This window comes from Onychomys torridus, chromosome 6, assembly GCF_903995425.1.
Source record: "Onychomys torridus chromosome 6, mOncTor1.1, whole genome shotgun sequence".
Classification (NCBI taxonomy): Eukaryota; Metazoa; Chordata; class Mammalia; order Rodentia; family Cricetidae; genus Onychomys; species Onychomys torridus.
Genome location: NC_050448.1, coordinates 8,718,950 through 8,741,457, shown reverse-complemented (window position 1 = coordinate 8,741,457; position 22,508 = coordinate 8,718,950). Strand labels below are relative to the sequence as shown.

At 42.8% G+C, this 22,508-nt stretch overlaps 1 protein-coding gene across 8 annotated transcripts in view; it reads right to left on the bottom strand.

The window, feature by feature from the left end:
- Tnik (TRAF2 and NCK interacting kinase) overlaps positions 1-22,508 on the bottom strand; it is a 423,448-nt gene that overhangs the window by 113,804 nt on the left and 287,136 nt on the right. For all 8 annotated transcript variants that reach the window (XM_036189717.1, XM_036189718.1, XM_036189723.1 and 5 more), the window contains exons 5-7: positions 16,583-16,693; positions 11,233-11,323; positions 8,694-8,824 (exon numbers count right to left, since the gene is read on the bottom strand). In XM_036189717.1, coding sequence (XP_036045610.1) covers positions 8,694-8,824; positions 11,233-11,323; positions 16,583-16,693 — 333 coding nt within the window. The remainder of the gene's footprint in view (positions 1-8,693; positions 8,825-11,232; positions 11,324-16,582; positions 16,694-22,508) is intronic.

Below are 22,508 nucleotides of genomic sequence, written 5' to 3'. Positions count from 1 at the left end.
AACAGTACTGGTACACAGTAGGCTGTTATTACAGATGTGCTGAATGAATGAACGAGGAGCGATGGTCCAGGCTGCCCACTGCCTTCACAGATCCCCCCCCCCCCCCATCACAGACCACATAGAAAATGGCACTGGCTCTCCCACAGCCATTGCCCTTTCTACTTTAACTGATCACAGTACAGGTCTTTAATATTCATCTTTACTTTGAGTCAGCAACCCACAAATCACTGTCCCTGATTTTCACTTTGTCCACAGGTGGCTGGGGTGTTGCCAAAACAAAGGAGCAGAGACTCAGTGAGGACCCGTTCCTATGTCACAGAGCCAACCTTAGCTTCCCAGAGGAAATGTAGGTTGGCAGGGAGAACAGGCTTTCAAAGCAGACACAGCCAGATTCGAGTCCACGTTCCTAATTTAGTGACTTGCAGATTGCTGCCCAGCTTAGCTTTCTCAATGGCACAGGAGGTGCTGGTGGCATGCTTGTTTTCAGGAACGCTGCCTAGCACAAAATCTGGCGCACATGGGGCTCAAGCATATGGATTTCTTTGCCTGTACTGCTGGGTGAGGGCTCTTGGCCTCCCCGTTTGGTTGTCATGGTTTCCGTCCGTGCCGCTGTGGCAGACATCATTTATTGGCTAACCTGAACCCCACTCCCACTGCTACCTCCAGAGTACCCCAAAGCTGCACTTGCTTATCCTGGCACCCCACCAGTGATTTGTGACCAGAGCTATGACCAATGAGACACACACAAACAAACCCAGGCACTTGTGTTTTTCCCAAAATAGGGAGCTAACGCAGCTGGTGTCTTGCAAGCTCCTTTCAACTTCTTAGTGTCTTGAATAAAAACATGGTGTCTGGAGTTACAACATCCATCTTGCAACCTGAGGCAATATGCAAACTGATGAATGATGCCAGGGCTGAGAGGGAGGAAGCAGAGTTTCTGAAGATAGCCATGCTCATCACACCAGCTCTGGACCGCATGACTCTAGATTTCTGGTGATGGAATAAACATGATTCCAGCCAAAGATATGTGTAAATGATCCCATGTATGTGTATATGTTTGTGTATATGTGTACACATGCATACATGTATATGTGTGTATCTACATAGATGTGTGTACGAACATGTAGTATGTATACATGTATGTATTATATATACAGCAATAGTAGGAGGGAAAAGAGAAAAGTTTGACTGTAGGAAATAGGAGGTCTCACCTGTGAGGCCCCCTTGGAATTGTACCACCAGAAGCAGGGATGCTTAGTAAAGAAAAGATGTCTCTCTTGGTTAGCCTTCCTAAAAACACCTGTTTAAATCAGAGCCCTGCCATACCATCTGAACAGCCTGGGTAGCCTTGGCTAGTCATACTACCAGGCCAGTCACATGACTATTGCTTGTTGAAGACTTTATTTCATGTTATTGTCAGTATCATTTTGAATTGGAGTTATTCCATTTTCCAAAGGGAAATATTTATATTCTTAAATTCTTGGTCATATATTCGCAAAGCTGCTTATAAAGCTCTACTTAACTGCCTGTGTTGGGAAGCTATAACTGTCCCTGGCAGGCCCTGTTCAACCTTTGGATAAATTAGTGAATCCCAAAGACACTTCAGAGCTTAAACAAAGGAGAAAGGGCTGCCATTACTACTGGCAAGACAGATCACTGGAGAGGGGCAGTGAAGAGAGAAGAATGCGATAGGAGAGTGAGGCAGAGATAAGTTTCTGTCATGACCATTGCGTGACTCATTTGGCAGGAGTTGGGCAATTCATTATTTCAGCGGTGCTGAGCCGCCAGCCTGCAGCATGATTAATAGCCCATCCCTTTGTGCATTACAAACCGAACAGAGACAAATTCTAGTGCCTCTGAGAAGGCAGGCACAAGGTGCAGCTTCTGGCTAAGGCCTGGGGACAGTTGACACACAGTAGCTTGCACAAAACAAAAGACCATTCTTTCTGAACAGGGCTCAGTGGAAGAGAGCATCGCTACTCTAAACTGCCATTCAAGGAGAAGGAGGGCGTAGCTAGAAGCCTAGTGTGCTCCACTGCAGCCGTGGATGAAGCTTAGACTCTGAGCTCTGACACACAAACCTTTTCCTCAACCACAATGCTTAGGTAATGCTTGGCTTTGTGGGATTGACATAAGAATTCAGTAACTTGAGACCCTCCACAGTCCTAACATGGCACAGTGCACAAGCATGTGGTAGACTTTTGGGGGTCAATGATTGCCAGCTGGTAGTTCAGTCAGTATACTCAAGCTAGGTAAGGGCAATGAGCCTCATAGCCCAGTGACATAAGGCAGGCCGGGCAGAAACAGGGAACCCAGAAGAAGGAGACTGGACACTGTTTTCTTCCCGTCTCTGTAGTCTCCCTCTGTGGCCCCCTACTGGCAGAACATGATCAGATATCAGATGGACAAACAGAAATGGGGCTGGCTCAAGTATCCCAAAGCAGGGACAGCATGGTGGTCTAGACAGACAGATAATAGCTTGAAAATCAGCATAACCAGCTGGACTCTACAGTGCTTCACAGACATGAAAACAGTCTTTCATTTGGAAACGTACTTGTGATTTGTCTGTTCTTTCTAAAATATTTCAATTGGGTTAAATTGCCAAGTGTGGTTGCTACAGAGATTAACTTAATCTAGTGGTTAGATCTTTAGAGATGAGGGTTCGAGCCCAGCAGGAGGTAACTAGAGATGGGTAATACACACAGAGCTGAGTTGCGTGAAATCACTTGTTTGATTAGGTCAACAAAAATGGCCACAAGAACCAGACTTTCATGAGATATGTGAGCACAAAGCTGTCCCATAGTACTTCTTACCATATGCCAGACACTATGTGATAGCTTTATAAATATCATAAGGTTATAACACCACAATGTGGTATGACAGACAGACAGACAATAGCTCAGTGATGGGCATAACTACTTGTGTTCTACAATGCCTCACTGACACAAAAATAGTCTTCCATTTGGAAACATACTTGTGGTTTGTCTATTCTTTGAAAAGTATTTCAATTTGGGGGAAAATCATATGCGCGTGTGTGTGGTTTAATACCACCATAAAGTGTTTTTACAACCTTGTGATATATAATTGATTTTTCACATTTTATGCAGCTCCCTGGAGGTGATGTAGGACTGAGAGGCGTGGGCTGTTTTCTACTGGTCTCATCTGACTTCCTCCCTCATCCTCATCCACACTTCATACACTTTTTATCCAAACACAACCAAGGTCAGGGTCAGGGAGGCATCCAGGCTGCAGTTCTTGACAATCCCATTTCACAGAGAAAACAAAGAAAACATGGACGCCCCCTCTCTGCTTCCCTGCACTTGATATCTGGCGTAGAGGAAACTGTCAGAAGATTTATCGTCCGTGGGATTGGTGTTGCACCTGAAGGAAGTGGACCAGCTGGGGCTGCTGAGACAATCCCACCTGCTGGCACTGCCTGCACTCTTGTTTCTGAGTGATCTGGAGGGACTCATGTTTGGAGCTCAGCGCACAGGGACCAGGACATGTCCACAGGTAGAATCTCCACACTTGGTGGTACCTGCTGTCAAGGGATTCTCCCACTTGACAGCTGCTCACCTGACTTCCAGCTGACCCTCTTGTTCAAAGGAACATTTCCACCCTGCCTGAAAAAAAATCCATGCCTGGGGTGCTGAAGGAGCTGAGCGATTTCTATGTAGCCAGAGGAAATATCTGTACTGCAGATCTGCCACTGATGTGGGACAAGTCTCTTAATACAGTACAGGTGAATGACACACAGAGTCAGCAAAAGTCATCCCCGAAGGAAAGGATCCACTAGGCATGGGGTATGGGGGACAAGGCATTTTCTTGGACCTTTATCACCTCACTAGCTTAATTATAAGAGCAAATTCTATTGATGCAAAAACATCAAAACAGGACAGAAAGACACATAAAATAAGAATTAAGAATGCATCATCAACATGCTCAAAGGCCAAGCACTCCAATGCTTTCCAGGCTATTTACAGATTGGCAACCCCCAACACTGTGTATGCACATGTATGTGCATGCATATGCATGCACATGTGAGTTCATACATGTGTGTGTGTGTGTGTGTGTGTGCGCGTGTGCGTGCACATGCGTGTGTGTGCAGTGTTTCTACATCAGGTGAGAGGGAGTGAGACTATAATAAAAAGAAGATGTTTTGGTACTCACATTTGGGTACCAAACACATCCTACTCTAATGCCTCATTGCTCAGTGGTACATAGTATTCCACTGGATAGAGAATGAGGTCTCTACTCAGTCAGATTCCAATGGATATGGGCTTGGTCACATAGACTTTTCTTCAGTGGGTACCTATGTTAAGGCAATACTTAGGACTATAAATGTCAGATTCCATCCTACTGAAATATAATTCACAGTAAGTTTTAAAAATGCCAGTTTAAACAGCCTAGAAATTTTGAACAGCTTTATTAATTTCAAATCTTTTGAATGCTTATTATTAAATGGGAAGGCTCTCATTATTGCCCTGAGTACTTATCAGGGAATGAAACCTTTCCTTTTGCTTGAAGTGTTTTGACAGAATTTCTGAAAACAAGAAAGGAAGGGCCCACAGGAGAGCCAGCATACCAGGCAAATGCAGCTCAGGCTGTCCTCCACATTCAGTGGGTTCTCCCCTGCCCTCATCGGATCCCACCCAAACCAGACTGCAGGGAAAGCTTGTCTCTACACACTGCTTTCCCACAGAGGCCCTTTGGGGACTCAGTTATTTTTGCGCCCATAACAAACTTCTGAGACTGGAGAGACGGCTCAGTAGGCTCAGTAGTTATGAGTATGAACTGCTTTTCAGAGGACCTGGGTTCGGTTCTCAGTATCCACACTGGGTAGCTCCTGTAACTCTAGCTCCAAGGGATCTGACCACCTCTTCTGGCCTCCAAAGGCATATGCAGTTATGTGCACATACCTTGCATACCCATGCATACACATCACAATAAAGAAATCTTTAAAAATAAATTGGGAAATAGAAACTTCTACCAGTCTTTAAAAGCACTTTAAAATAAATCAAAAAAAGATCAATAATAATAAATGATAAATCACATACCCAAACCAAACTGGTTTTCTCCATTTCACCTTCATTTAAAGCCAGAGCTTTCTTGGTGAAGCTTATAGAATCCAGTGATGTTCAAAGCACCTTTTATTCAGTACACACCACCTCGAAATGTTGGAAGCATACATTTAATCTATGTGAGAGCCCAACATGAGGAGGTCACTGCTGAGGCAGGGACTCCCGTTGGCTCAAGTGGACTGTCCCCCACACAGACCAAATCCTCAGGCTTGACAGGTCTCCAGTAGGAAATTGTTTATGCAGAGAGAGCTCAAGAGCTCAGCTAACACACACACACACACACACACACACACACACACACACACACACACACACACACACACACTGGGAGTTCAGTAAACATACACAGAGTGGCTCACTAAAGAGTTACAAAGTCAGCTTGTTGTCAAGCCATCCCCTGGTCACAGACCATGTTTCTGGGCACACTTAGCAGAAAACACGGTAAGAAACAGTGCCAGAGAGGCTTTAAAGATTACCATCTTTTCTGTAGAATTATGGAGTGGTCTTCATTCACACTTCAGACAAGCCTCTCCTCCCCAGGACTGATGACCAGCAAAGTCTACATCTCAGGCATGGGGTTTTCTTCCTCGTGAACAACTTACACACATGACAATCTTGATGGACAAGTTCATGCTGTAATCGAAATGACCTACCCAGTTGAACCTGTTTTCTCTGTGAGGATTCTTATTTTAATTATGCATTTTAAATATTCTTTACATATTTGTAGCATATCAGTACTAAACAATATTTCTTAGCAACAGTCTGAGAAAGAAGCCCAAGATTAAACTTCATTTCAAGCTTTGAGTTGGCCCAAAGGAAAAGCTATTCTAGTTGCTCTCTTAAAAACAAGTCAGCTACAGGGTATTGTCTATGCTACAGAGAAACACACAGCCCACCCCAGTCTGTAAAAGCTTCAGACAGGAGTGAAAATCTAGACACTCTGGTTCTTCCTGATGTAATCTGTCTTATTTTAAAATTTAGATTTATTAATTCTATGTGTTTGGGTATTTTATTGCATGTGTGTCTGTGTACTACACATGTGCATGGTGCCCTTGGAGGTCAGAAGAGGACATCAGATGCCCTGAAAGTGGAGTTAGATAATTGTGATCAACCACTTGTGTGCTGGGAGTGGAACCCTCAGATCATCTACAAGAGCAACATGTGCTCTTAACTTCTGACCCACCCCTCCAACTCTCTCCTGGTGTATTTTGAAGTGGTTCAAATTATCTACGGCACAGAAGTAGACTAGTTAACTTATTACATACAACTACATTTTGAAGAAGTGCTTACAGCCAATTAAAATATGCATTTCTCATCTGGGATATATATTTTGTAGTGGATTCTCTGGCAGATTTGCAAATGGAACTATTTAAATGTGCTGATCATTAACAGTTTAAATAAATGACATTTATTTGGCAGAGGATTAATTTTTAACATGGCAGCTGCTCAGACAGACTGCTGTCAGGTTATTAGAGGGACAAACTTGGAAGGAAGGAGGGGATTATTATGTTTTCAAGACCTTCGAGCTTACGTTTCTCTAAAGAGGTGGATAATTTCATCAGTGCTCAGAGACACTGGGTCTCAAAGTCTGCACTGCTTGTGTCGCTGTAACCTGATTTCCATACAACCAAATGTGAAGTAAGTGAACTTTCACAGAGAAATTCCTCAAATATACTCATTGTATGGGATCTATGAGATTTATTTAGAAGCCTAGCAAATGTCACCTAAGACCAGGTTGCTGTCACAAAGAGTCCTGTGGATTCTTTTCCAGAGAGCCCTTATGATGCTGATTTCACTTATTTTTAAACATAGCCATTTTAAAAGGCAAATCACACAAATCAAACAATGACCAATCTATATAATAAATGACACAACAAAGCCACACTAGACTCTTCTTCATGGGTGGGGGCGGAGGACAATTGATCACAGAGAGCTGAACAAAAAGTTGGGAGACCCATGTTCAAGTTAAAGTTCAGAGACTATCACCAACTGGGTGTGTACCTGTAGAGATCTGCCCTCAGTTTCCCCCTTCATAGGATATTGAGAGGCGATGACTTGTCTTGAGGGAAAGTCCTTGAACTCCCAGACCAAACCCAGAGAATACTGCATTTGCCCACACAGTGCTTCTGCCTCGTGCACTGCCCGGGAGCTCTGCAGCTGCTCTAGCTTCCGCTGCCCACAGTTTCACTTTCTCCTAACAGGAATTTCTACAAAAGCAATGTCATCAATACTGTGGCTCTCCAGGGGCTTGGAACTGTGACTCATGCTAGATCATGGCTAGAGAGACTGAGTCAACGAGAGCTGCCAGGAGAAGCCTACTGAATGTGGCTTGAACATCTCTAGTCTATAACAAATATAACAAGGGATACATCAGTTTTCTGTGAAATTCCATGCCACACTAGCATACACCACCGCCCCCCCCCCCATGCCATTCTCCTACAGAGAGGAAACTTCAGACTATCAAAGGTTGGCACTTTGGAAATACAGAACCTGATGTCTTATAACTACAGAAAGATACCCCCAATATTCATATTTTTGTATAACATGTACTGTGCTCTACTTGGATAGGAACATGGAGTTCCTGTGTGTTATTGCACACTAGGCAAGTGTATGTATTACAATAGTATGCTGGCCATTAAAAAGCTAGAAGGAGCTGGGCAGCAGTGGCGCATGCCTTTAATCGCAGTACTTGGGAGGCAGAGCCAGGTAGATCTCTGTGAGTTCAAGGCCTACAGGCACCAAACTACACAGAGAAAGCCTGTCTCGAAAAACAAAATATATATATTTCCATATATATATGGAAAGATTCTCGAATGTTTGTGAGTGAGCATGTATGCTCAGGTATATGTAGTTCTGCACCTGTGTACTGTGCATGGAAAGGTCAGGGCCCACTCTTGGGTATCATTTCTCAGGAGCTTCGATTCTTGAAAGAGGATGTGTCATTGGCTAGGAACTTGCCAGGGAAGCTAGGTAGGCTGGCTGGCCTGTGAGGCCCAGGATCCTCCCCAGAGCTGGGATTACAAACTTGCATCACCATGGCTGGCTTTTTAACATGGGTTCTGGAAGGCTGCCTTGGGTCCTTATGCCTGCAAGGCAGGCATTTTATCAACTGAGCTATCACTTTGGGCCCTTTGAACATTTTACCTTAAAAATATGTTTTAACAGATACATATATTTATCCTGATTTAAACATTGTGTATGTGTACACATGTGAAAAATATTACACGGAACTTCTTTCATATGTACAGTTGGAATGTTTTTAATGTATCAGCAAAAAATGGATCAAATGAGTTAGAAGAAAAAGGATACTAAGAATATATACTTTGCCAAAACTAAACCATAACCAAAAACAAAAACCTAATCTATTTCCCAAAAATAAGATGGAAGCGCAAATTCAGATCCATACAAAATAATGTTAATATCATTTTGTAAACGGGCAATCAAATATCATTGAACAATTCTTATTTGAGTGTCTTACAATCTTAGATCTCAATAATGTTTTTCAGTTCTCCCATGTGTCACATAAATCACAAATGCCTGTGAGAATTATCCCTTGAAAAATTGAGGACCAGGGGCCAGATATGGCTTCACAGCACAAGGAAGAAGTCCTACCTTGAAATCATATGTGGCATCTGGGTTCTCATCACAGGCAATGACTTCCGGTGCCATCCAGTACGGGGTTCCAATGAATGTGTTCCTCCTGCCCACTGTTCGGTCAAGCTGGGCACTCACTCCAAAGTCCACTAATGACAAGAAGACAATGGAATAAATCAGAACCTAAGGCTGGATGTGAGAACAAAATGATGTGCATTCCTCATGCAGTAAAATAAATATAACATAAAAGTTATGGTTTTATCTTGAGTCTTTGTCAGCTTGACATAATATGTAGAGAGGAACCTGAACTGAGAAAATGTCTCCATCAGATTGCATGTAGGCAAGTCTGAAGGGCATTTTCTTGATAGATGGTCGGCGTGGGAGATGGGCTATCCCATTGTGGGTGGAGCCATCTCTGGGCATGGGGAGGATAAGAGAGGGATCTAGCCAGTAGCACAGACCAAACCAGTAAATGGCATCCCTCCATGGCCTGCTGTTCCTGCCTCCTGATTCCTGCCTGGAGTTCCTGCTCTGACTTTGCTCAGTCATGGACTGAAACCTGAGTTACATACTGAAATAAACCCTTTTCTTACCCAAGAAAAGGTTCATGGTGTTTTATTACGGCAATAGAAACTTAATTAGGATAGATTTCACCACGCTCCACATGTACTTTCTGGGGCAGTAAAGTCCTTAAAGATTGCACTACCATCACCACCCATCCCCCAGAACATTTTCAGCTTCCGCCAGTGAGGTTCTATACCACTGAGCAAGAACAAATTGTGTCACACCCCTCACCCAATCCCTCTCTTGCCCCTCTCCAGGACACTGACTATCTCTAGAAATGAGCGGACTCACACAGAATGCATCTTATTTCACTTAACTTAATGCCCTCAAAGTTCACTCAGGTGTAACGTATGTTACAGTTTTCTTCCTTTTTAATGCTGGATAATTTTCTCTTAAATTTCTATGTCTACACTTTATCTTTTCCTCTGGTGATGGGCATTTGAGTCCCTTCTACTATTTCTATACTGGGAATACATGCTTTTAAATTGAATGATTAACTAGATAAATACACCAGTGAGGAAATCACAAATTACTATAGTTGATTATATCAAGGCTCCATTGAGACACACAAAAAAGTAGGGTTTCTGTAGAAGATAGTCTTTGTGGCCACAAAGGGCAACACAAAACTGTAAAACTGTAATTGAGACCTAAGGGTGATGTCAGCCTGCTAAAGTTTATATGCCATTGCTGCCACTGGCTAGCCATGTGATTGGCAAGCAAACCACTCCTGTGTGGTTTTCCAAATCTATAATATAAAGATGAAGATGGCAACATAGAATGACCTCGTTTGCAGGAGATGATCTAGGTGTCTCTTCAGAGATGTGGCATACATTGTATTACTAACAAGTGTTTGTTAAACAGCTTCAGGAAGTCCTCTGAGGCCAGATAACCTAGTCTCTATACATGCATCCATTAGTCTGTACAATGTATGCTCTTATTTTTAAAAGCAAATGTGTGATGAATGTTTGGCTCCAAATCCAAATGGGGATGGGAAATTATATACTGTAACAAAAGAGAAGGGCAAATGTTCAAATCTCTTTGGAAATAAGAATCCCACACACAGCAAACCCCTTCTTGATAATAAAATGAGAGCACTCCCATATTTGTTGTGAAAGGCTCTCTCTAGAATAGTTTTAGCCCTCAACTTGGCTCAGTCTAGAATCGCCTTGGGAAGAGAGTCTCTCTGAGAGTTTGTCTCAATGGGGTTGGCCTGTGGGAAGACCTAGCCCGCAGTGAGTGGCTCCATTCTCTAGATTTGGGTCCTGGGCTGTCTCAGAGTGGAGAAAGTGAGTATGTATGCATTCACTGTCTCTCCATTCTTGGCTGTGAGTGTGATGAGACTAGATGGACTGTAATCAGGAAGTGTGAGCCAAGAGAGCCTCTTCCTCTGCTGAGGTGCTTTCTGTCAGGACAGCAGCAGAGGCCGATCCAGGACAGGCTCTGATGGATTGGCCAAAGAAAAGGATTCCCCACCACCAACTCTGGCAGGGTGAAGTGGGGTAACCAGTGTGTGCCCGGAATGGACTCTTGAGAATCCCCTTTGTACAGGTGCTGTAGAGAATAATAAAATAAATTTAAGTGTAATTCAAGCCTCTGGGAAGTTAGCAGGACTTGATTATTCAAAAGACTTTCCAATGTAAATGTTTTTGCTGAAACAAAAACCAAACCAAACCAAACACCCAACCCCCTAGAACCATCAGTCCCTCACCACAGCAGCGGTGGCATGAACAGACTGGGTACTGGATGATGCCGAGGACAGTTACTTACTCTATCTACACAGTGCTTAAGTGTAGGGCTCCAATCGCCACACAGGCCATTCGTCAGGAGGGACTGGGAAAACGCTTTGCAAATGGACAAAGAAAATGTTTTCCCTTTCATCTCTGGGGAACTGCCCCTGCCCCAAGACAACAGTGACAAATTTACATTATGTTTTGAAAGGGCTGTTGACGCCTGTCACTCTAGCAGTGCTGCGGCTCATGGACGCTGTCCGTACCTAGCTTAACTTCTGCATTTTCAGTCAGCAAGACGTTCTGCCCTTTGATGTCTCGGTGAATCACTTTGTGCTGGTGCAGGTGACTCAGGCCCTGGTGGAATGGAGAGGTGAGAGAGTTAACAGGACATTCTCATTTCTGAATGCTGACAATCATCCTCAAACAACTTATCTAGAGATACTTACAGGAGTCTATTCTCATTTTCATACACTCATGCTGCTGAGTTAAACTACAGGACATTATTGCTACCAACTAAAATACACACATAACATTATGCTGAACAAAACACATCAGATCTGACATCAGCACAGCAAACTGCATGCATGATGGTATGGATGGGTTCCTACCTGCTCGAATTTCAGTCAGCATGGTGCTGTGGGAAGTGATGTCTGCCTATATAGGATAATTTGTAATGGGCACATTGACAGTTTGTATAGAAAACTAACCAGGCTTCACCAAATTTAACTTTTGGGAAGGTATGTCAATTTACAAGTTTCTTTCAATTTTAATTAAGCACAATGAAACGTGTTTCAGGCCAGTCGAGGGCTTTCTTTTCAGTCGTAGTCAGTATGGACTATGTTAAAAAAGAAAGACAGGCAGGAGAGACAGCTGTCAGGCGATTGCCTTTGACATGGGGACCTGTGTTAGATATCATGATAACAGAAAGGCCAAGCACGAGGGCCATGCTTACAATGCTGGGAAGGGAGAGATAGGTGGACTGGGGTGGAGCAGGCCTTGCTGGACAGTCAACCCAGCAAAGTTGTTGATTTCCAGTCCAGTGAGAGACCCTGGCTCTACAAAGTGATGAAGGACAGCAGCTGAGGAATGACAGCTGAGGTAGACTTATAGCTTACACACAGTCACAGACATGCACCCACACAGAGACAGGCACACACACAGACATACACACATAGTCACAGACATGCACACACACACAGACATACACACATAGTCACAGATATGCACACACACACAGACATTCACTCACACACAGACATATACACACACAGAGACACAGACGTGCACACACAGACACAGACACAGACAGACATACACAGACACACACATGCACACACAGACATAGACATTCACACACAGAGATATAAACATGTACACACAGACACAGACATGTACACACAGACATACACACACAGTCACAGACATGCACACATAGACACAGACATGTACACACAGAGACAGGCATGCACACACACAGAAACATGCACACAGGCACAGAAGGAAATCATTCCCTCAGCTGGCATCTGTCATGTTGCTCAGTAGCTGATCATTTTGTGACTGCTGATTCTGTGATATTAAACAAAATCCAGTGGTCTAGTACTTATGAAATCATGCCATCAGGCGCCCAAGTGTTGTTATTTTACTATTTATTATTTTTCTGATCTTTTAATTGTTTTCTATAAATGTCACAATCACTATATAAACACTATATAAAAGGTAAAACACACACACACACACACACACACACACACACACACACACACACACAGACTTTCCTGGTTGAAGAAACAGCCTAAGAGTATGTGAGGGGACAGTGTGAGGCACTGTTTTGGTGTCACACTTTTTTCATCTGGTCAGTTTGGCTCCAGGTAGGCAGTGGCCAGCTTTAAATACCTCCTTTTATAGCACACAATGCAAGTGCTTACAGGACTGACGACCCCCTTTATCATGGACCAAATGGTTGGGATGGTGTAGCAGAGCACACACAGGAGCAAAAGTCTGTGCAGTGCACAGTGGGTCAACTCTGAAAATTCTTTCGACAAGGGACAATCCAGGTGGTCAAACATTCCTTCCTATGAGTTACCTCATCCCAGGTGCTTACATCATCTGGAAGAATGTACTGGAAGGAAGAAGAAGCACGCTGTTTACATGCATTTAAAATGTCTAGGGTGAATATCTGGGCTGCCTTTAGGATCATGAAAACAAATAATTAGCCCCCTGCTGGATCTTCTAACAGGGCAAAAATGGTGTGGGTGGGTGAGCAGGACTGCTCTGGAGGCCTCATGGACTCTTGGTGCCCACTGGGTGGCCTCAGATACTAAAGGTTTCATACTTTCTCTGACGGAGCAGCAGATAGAAATCTCCATGGAGTTAACTGCAGATAAAGCCTTGGATATAACTTCCAGGTAGCATGGAAATCAGTAGCCTCAGCTTGCTTCTTCTCAAGTTGTGTTTTCATTTTTATACACTGTAGAATCTGGTCTTTCTTCATAACAACTTTAGGATTTCAGAATTGAGTATAATGGTGGGGGAGATGGTTCAGGTTCAGTCAGTGCAGTGCATGCTGAACACATGGGGACCTGAAATTGCATCTCTAATCCCCATACCAACAGTGACACTAGAAAGTTGGGCACAGCAGGAACAGAGACAGGCAGATCCTGAGAACTTGCTGCCTGGCCAGGCTAGCAAACTGGTGAGCATAGGATTTAGGGAGAGGCCTGACTCAAAGATAATGTGGGGTGTCAAGAAGGTCTGACGGCAAAGGTGCTTGCTGCATTAGCCTTGTGACTTAAGTTAGATCCCCATGTCTATGCAGTGGTGGAAAAAGAGCCTTGATTCCATAAACTTGTATACCATGACTCCACTACATGTAAGTCATGACACAAGACCCTCCCACATCATGTATCCATACACCCAAGATAAGGTAGATAGTGACTGAAATACACTGCAAATGATTGACCTATGGTTTCCACATGCATGTGTATCCACACACAAATATACACAGAGACCTACACTACAGATGCATGCATGTGCAGGCAAGCATGTATACATGCATGCATGTGTGTGTGTGCACACGTGCACAGACACACACACGAAGATAAAAATAAAAAAAAAACAAAAAAAAATAGCACTTAAAAACAGATCTAGTGGCACATGTCTGTCACCTCAGCACTCAAAAGTTGGAGGCCGAAAAGTCAGAAGTTCTTGGCCATTCTCAACTACATAGCAAATTGAAAGCAGGCCTGGACTACAAGATATCCTAGCTTAAATAAATAAATAAAATCAGTGTTTCATATATTTGCCATTTGTATTTATTGGAGGAAAATATTTGACATAGCTTAAAGCAGGTGCTAATTTCACATTGTCAAATTAATAGTTAATATGGATAGTGATTAAAAAGCGTCCCCCACAGTAGACTCTTCTTTGTTATGTACAAGTGTCTATATGAAATGGATCTGTTCACAGACTTGATTCTATGCCCTTGATTCTGCTCTAGTCTTGTTACTTAGCAACCTTAAATGAATTCTGATAGTTGAGAACATAGACTCTGTTCCTTTATTCTTCTTTAAAATGGCTTTGATTATTCTGGGCCATTTACATGTCCGTAAAATCTCTAAAAATTAGCTTGTCCACAAGTATAATTAGAGAAGTTTTGGTTAGAAGTTCAAAAAAAAAAAAACAACCTATAGATTAAACCATAGAGAAGCGGCATCCTTATAATAGTGAGAATTCAGCCAGGCGGTGGTGGCGCACACCTTTAATCCCAGCACTTGGGAGGCAGAGGTAGGCAGATCTCTCTGGGTTTGAGGCCAGCCTGGTCTACAGAGTGAGTTCCAGGACAGCCAGGGCTACACAGAGAAGCCCTGTTAGAGAGAGAGAGAGAGAGAGAGAGAGAGAGAGAGAGAGAGAGAGAGAGAGAGAGAGAGATCTAACCACAAGCTGCATATGCTATCATGTAGGTTTACTTTTAAATGTCTGACTTGTCTCATGCTATGGCCAATGCTAGATTTAAGCTTCATTTTTTTTTTCTTTGTCTCCTGCTTAGTCTGGTTTTCATTTAATGACTGCACATCATTTTACATCTTTCTTCTTTCTCAATGTTCATCCATCCACAGGACAAAAGAGGTCTCTCAAGGCCATATTTTGGATACAGAGTGAAATGCAATTTTAACTTCTGCTCCCTTAAATTAAGAAGGCAGAGCTGATAAATAAACAATGACTGTTGGGCAGATGTAGTAGAATTGCCCAGTGGACGCATACTAGCCTCCACATTTGTAGCAAGAGAAAATTAAACTAGCCTGAGTGAACTTAATGTTCCTAGGTTGCTATGGGATGTTCTGTATGTCAAATGTGTTGCTCTGATTGGTTAAAATAAATAAAGTACTGATTGGCGAGTAGCCAGGCAGGAAGGATAGGGTAGGCGGGACAAGGAAGAGGAGAAGGCTGGGAACAGGAAGGCTGAGGAGATACTGTCAGCCGTGGCCATGACAAGATGTAAGGTACTGGTAAGCCATGAACCACGTGGCAAAGTATAGATTAATAGAAATGGGCTAAATATAAGAGTAAGAGCTAGACAATGATAGGCCTGAGCTAATGGCCAAGCAGTTTAAATAATATAAATGTCTGTTTGTTTATTTTACAAGTGGGTTGTTGGACTAACAGGGCTTGGTGGGGGCTGGAGAGAAGGTCTCCAACTACACTAGGTGCCTTGTTCCTGATCTGAGCTGATCGAATACAGCTCAGTTCTTTCACTGCCTGACCTGAGATTTGCATGGGAAAGTGAGCAAACAGGCATATACCAGCATCATCATTTAGGAGTCTAAGGTACAAACACTTAAACTAGCCTGTATGCACAGACACAAATAAAGTCACTTTATGTCGTGAGGAGGTATTATAATATTAGTTATAATGTAAATAGACACTTTTAATGACTAATCAGTGTATCTCTTAATCCATTTCCACAGGGACATTTTGACCTACAGTCAGATTTCTAATTAAAAAAAAAACATCAAAATCAAGTGTTTTGCTGTGGATATCATGCAATGTTTACCTTCCAAATGAAATTACACATGACCTTGATCATCTAGAATGGTTCTTAGCCCATCAATGCTGCCTTACCTCCAAATCACAGTTATTGCCATCACTGTTCAAGTAAACCATTAATTGATCATCTATTTACATCTACATATGTCCTCTATCCATCTCTTTTCTATCTATCTATCTATCTATCTATCTATCTATCTATCTATCTATCTACCTACCTACCTATCTTCTATCGATTATGTATCTTTCTACCTATCATCTCTCTTTCCATTACCTGCCTATTTATGATCTATCCATTATCTTTCTATCTGTCTGTCTGTCTTTATTTGGGAGAAACACAGCCATGTGTACACCAGGTAGCTTTCAATTCACAATATTCTTGCTTCCACCTTCGAAATGCTGGGAATACAAATGTGTACTGCAATTCTAGCTTGTTAGGATAAAGCCATTAAATAAATTTCTACCACACTTACAAATTTCACTAGAAAGACCATACAGAGTAGAAATCTCCCAATGCATTCTGTGTTACCTGAAGGAAGCTGGAGGAGGCAGCGCCCACTTGTCACCTACCCGTAAGATCTCCCTGCAGATGTATGCGATCCACTCTTCTTTCAATGTGTTCCCCTTCGTGTTCTTGATCAGGTCAGTGACGGAGCCAGCACCACAGAACTCCATCACCAACTGGCAAAAGAAGGAAACAGCCATTGTTACAATCCTGCTTGGCTGGACTTCCTCGCTAATTTGCGTTTAGAAAGCATACTTCCCTCTGTTGTTTCTGAATGCCAGTCTGCAAAGAAAATGTAGCAATCACAAAACAATATTTAAACCACTGTCTTTTCTACTAAGTCCTTGTGGAAATCATAAAGAGGAAAGCTTACTTTTAATGTTGCTAGTTGAGGAAGTGTCACTGAACTTGGGGATTTCTTTTTGTAACTAGAGTATTTTCTCATCCAATACATCCCAGGCACAGTTCACCAACCTCCACTCCTCCTAAACTTTTTCCTTGAAAACAATTGAGCATAAACTTTTTGAACTTCAAAAACTTAAAAGTTTATTTTTATATTTTCTTATTTGTTTATAGTTGTATATAAAATTGAATCCAAGATTGCAAAAAGCACAGGGACAAATAGCCAATCGAATGGAAGCACATGAATTATGAACCAAAGGCTGTGGATCCCCCAGCTGGATCAGGCCCTCTGGATAAGTGAGACAATTGAATAGCTTGAACTGTTTGGGAGTCATCCAGGCAGTGGGACCAGGATCTGTCCTTAGTGCATGAGCTGGCTGTTTGGAACCTTAGGTTTACACAGGGACACATGCTCAGCCTGGAAGGAGGGGACTGGACCTGCCTGTACTGAATCCACCAGGTTTAAATGAATCCCGGGGGTGCCTTGATCCTGGGAATGGATCCTTGATCCATGGGAATGGAGGGGAGGGGCGGGGGGGGGGGAGGACAGGGGGAACCCATGGCTGATGTATAAAATTTAAAACACATAATAATAAAGAAAAAATAATTGTCTTGTCCACCTTGATAAGGGACTTGAATAACAGTGAAATGTCACATTCAACATAAAGTTATGGAAGAGGCAATTCAGCTAGATTGCTTTGCTGAGAATGTGTTGATATTGTATACTGAGCATCCCAGAGAGCCACGTTTTATTGTAACAAAAGCCACATCTCATGGTGTGTTGACATTTGAGAATCTCAATTAAAGTGTATTAAAATCTGCAAACAAGTTTATTATATTTTAGTTTTTATTGTGTGCATGTGTGTACATGAGTATCTATGTGTGTGTATGCACATATATGTAAGACAAACAGTACCAACTGAGGGAGTCAGTCTTCTCCTGCTATCATGAAGGTCACAGATATCAAACTCAGGTCATCAGACATGGTGGCAAGTGTACTAAGCTATCTTGCTGGCCCAACATTATTATTATTTTAAAAAATACTTCGGCCCGTATTTTACAGCCAGAAATGAAGAACACTCTCCAATAAGGCTCGTTTCTTTGTTCCGTTTTGTGAAATAGGGACAGATCAACAACTCACGAAGTTGAGCCGTCTCTGTGACTTGAACCTACAGCTGTACTGTGTCTCCTACACAGCAGGAGCCTTTCCCTGTCCAAAGAACCTAGGAAATCCCTAGCTAGGACAACACTCGTGCAAGCTGTTTATGTTATTGGTTTGGATGTGACACTGTAAGCTGTCACAGTGCGGACTATCTGGTTTTAATTAACTTCAGTAAGTGTTCCCAGGAGGTTGGGCACATCAAAAAAATTCAATAAACAATAAACTCTAATTTAGCACCTTTCATCCAAAAAGCTCCAAGCAGTCTATAAATATAAACTCATTACAGCACTCAGCAACTTTATCAAGCGGGCAGAGGGTCGGACTAGAATCAGGGCTTTCCCATTCATTCCCAGGGTTAGAGAAAGCACCTTCATTCCAGCCTTTCTCTTTTAACATGGCCTTCAACCACAGACCCCTTAGTGAGATAGGATATTGCCTTTTGTAATTAATTAAAAAGAACTTACAATAATTAGTAATCAACCACCAACTTGATAGAAGAGAGAGAAACAAAGCAGAGGCATAATAGAATCCACATGTGTGTATCAGCTCTGTGTCACTAGGTCCTTGAAAGACCCCAGGAGCTCAGGGAGATGGCTCCCAGTTGAACGTGCTGGCTGAGAGAGTGTGAGGACCCAGGGTTCAGGACCCATGGGAATGCTGATGGGTTTGGCTACCCACCTGTAAATCCAGCCTCAGAAGACAGAGATGGGAATCTCTAGAGCCAACTGCCTAGTGATACCACCCACATCAGTGAGCTCTGCGTTTGACTGGTAGATCCTGCCTCAATGAATAATGTCTAAGAGAGATCCTGGATGATCTGACATCAACTCAGTCTTCCACATGCACAGGTGCCCATATTTACACACATGCAAAACACACCCCAAAACATGCATGTGCACACGTGCGCGCACACACACACACACAATGAAAAAGGGGAAAAAATCCTCAACTGGGTGCGAAATTTCTTTAGGCAGAAATTAAACTGAAACTGTGTTCCTTTTTATCTGCATGCCTGAGAGAGGCTAAAAATTCACAGAATGGCGCTGAGGATGCAGCTCAATTGGTTGTGTGCTTGCCTAGCATGTGCAAAGCCCCGGGTTTGAGCCTCAGCACCCTGTAAGATGCACATTTGGGAGGTGGGGGAAGGAAGATTAAATGTTCAAGGTTAGTCTCTATTACATAGGGTGTTTGAGGGCAGCATGGGCTACATGAGACCCTAACTCAAAAGAAAACAACCAACAAAAACACATGAAATGAATTTCATGCCTGAGATTCCAGGCCTGCTCTGATCTGACTTACAATTGGAGCCAAGCTGGCTCTCTTAGGAAACTCTTACCTTTCCCAGAGAGCCAGTAGATGTGTTAAGACTTACAGGAAACTTCTGTAGGGAAATCTGGAAGTGTAGATTCAACTACATTCCAATCAGGAAGAGCTGAAATTCTTCCATATGTGATGGCCAGGCAGCTCGCAAAGACTACAGAATCACACCAAGGATCCAGGGGTCAATTTGACACACACACAGTGGTCGGAGATAGGATAATTGGTATAAAGTATAATGACACAAGCAGCGCAACGGTGTTGCCTAGAAACACAGAACGCAATAATCAAGGCACTCACAAAGAATAAGAGCGCCACAGTTAGAAAAAGATGAGGAACTAAATGATATTACAAAGTCAAGTGCAAACAAAGACTATACAAAGCGTGTGTCCTAGCATTGTCGTCCGTGTGCATACACACATGCTGGGGCACATGCATGCGCACGGCTGGAGGACACTGAGTGTGTTCCTCTACAGCTCCTGCCTTGTTCCCCTGAGACAGGGTCTCTCGCTGAACCTGGAGCTTCCTGGTGTTTTGTTAGGCTGGGACAGCTAGCTCCAGGGGTCAGCCTCTCTGCCCTGCCCCTACCCCAACACTGGGGTTACAGGTGTGTATGGCCATGCCTAACTTTGTTTCCCCTATTACTTATTCTCTTTTATTAATTGGTCCCTCCTAGGGCTGCCCAAACTTTTCATGAAATATTATATTTGTATACACTGCATTGTATTACACTCACCCCAGTGGTTCCTCTCTAACTCTGCTTTGGTCTTTCCAACCATTCTCACTTCTACCCTGTGTTCCTCCAGCCCCCGCTCCCCTATTTCTTTTGTTTTCAGAGCCCTGTGGGCAGTCATGGCTGCTATGTGTTTGTGATTGCAAGGGCTATCTCATGTCCTGAAGACAGCCCAACTCTATGCTGACCCTTCAGCTCTCAAAGTCTCCTCTTCTACATGAGTGATGAAGACCAGAACTCGGTCCTTATTCCTGAACAGTGAGTACTTGTACCCATGGAGCTGGAGACCCGGACTCCAGTCCTTATTCCTGCACAGTGAGTACTCATGCCCATGGAGCTGGAGACCCAGACTCCAGTCCTTATTCCTGAACAGTGAGTACTTGTACCCATGGAGCTGGAGACCCGGACTCCAGTCCTTATTCCTGAACAGTGAGTACTCATGCCCATGGAGCTGAAGACCGGAACTCGGTCCTTATTCCTGAACAGTGAGTACTCATGCCCATGGAGCTGAAGACCGGAACTCGGTCCTTATTCCTGAACAGTGAGTACTCATGCCCATGGAGCTGGAGACCCGGACTCCAGTCCTTATTCCTGAACAGTGAGTACTCATGCCCATGGAGCTGAAGACCGGAACTCGGTCCTTATTCCTGAACAGTGAGTATTCATGCCTATGGAGCTGGAGACCTGAACTCAGTCCTTATTCCTGAACAGTGAGTACTCGTGCCCATGGAGCTGGAGACCTGAACTTGGTCCTTATTCCTGCATGCGAGTACTTGTACCCACAGAGCCATCTCCAGCCCTGACCTAGCTTTCTTATAATAACTTTAACACTGGATACTTAAATAACAAAAAGTAGAAAATGACTATTCATAAAAGTAAGTATTCTACCTGATAATGAGAGATGTAATATAATCAGAATGCCACAATTTTGTAACCCTTAAGAAACCAGCAGACTGTAGTCAATCGCCCATGGGGTTTGGGGATGAGGGAAGAGAAACCTATAGACTTCAAGTCCTTTAAACACATCAACAGGTTGAGACTGCAGTGGATAGTATTTATTTGAACACTGATTTTTAAAAAGTAGCTGCTAAAGTTTTTGTTTCTTTGTTTTGTTTGCCAGGAATGGTGGCGCACACCTTTAATCCCAGCACTTTGGAGGCAGAGGATGGTAAATCTCTGTGAGTTCAAGGCCAACCTGGTCTATATAGTAAATTCCAGTACAGCCAGGGCAACTCGGGGAGACCTTGTGAAAAAACCAAACAAACCAACCAAAAAACAAACAGAAGAAAACTAAGCCAGGAAAAGCAGCTGCTAGTTTAAACAACTGCAATTTCTCATAGAAATGTAAGTATTTGAAGAGACTAAGGAAATATAGTTGAGATTTCTTTTAAGTGTGATGATTCTCTGGTTATAAAAAATCTCATAGTTAAAACATAAATGCTGAAATACCTTTAGGCAGTAAAGTAAATTATTAAGAGAGGAGAAGTCATAAAATATAGAAAAATATTTTACATTTCATTTTATCATTTTGTGTATATGGGTGTTTTGCCAGCAAATATATCTGTGCACCACATGTGTGCAGTGTCCAGGGAGACCAGATGAGGGCAGCTGATCCCCTGAAAGTAGAGTTACAGACAGTTGTGAGTCTCCATGTGGGTACTGGGAATTAAAACTGGACACTCAGGAAGAACAGCCAGTGCTCTTAACTTCTGAGCCATCTCCAGCCTCATACTGAAACTATTTATAACTTATAACTGATAAGGATATAGCATCCAGAATTTATCAAGAACTCTTATAAACTAACAAGAAGATCCAGCTTAAACATGAGCATGAGAGTTGGGTGTGGTGCTGAACACTTGATAGGTGGAGGCAGGAGGATTGGAGTGATCTCCAGGCCAGCCTCTGAAAACCTGCCTCAAAGGCAGAAATAACAATTCAAAAATAAGTAAATGAATCAATTAAATGAAGTGAGAGTGAGCAAAGAACTTGAATGGATATTTCTCTAAACGTTATAGTCTAAAGAATGTATGAAATGTCAAAAATCAGGCGTTCATAGGTGTATGGATTGATGGCAGGATCTTTGATTTGATTCCATTAGCCTACATGTCTGTTTTTCTGACAACACCATGCTGTTTTTATTGCTATAGCTCCACAGTAGAGCTTGAAGTCAGGGATGGTGATGCCTCCAGAAGTTCCTTTATTGTACAGGATTGTTTTGGCATTCCTGAGTTTTTTGTTTTTCCATAAGAAGTTGAATATTATTTTTTGAGGTCTGTGAAAAATTATGTTGGGATTTTGATGAGGATTGCATTGAATCTGTAGATTGGTTTTGGTAAGATTGTCATTTTTACTGTGTTGATCCTATCTATCCAAGAGC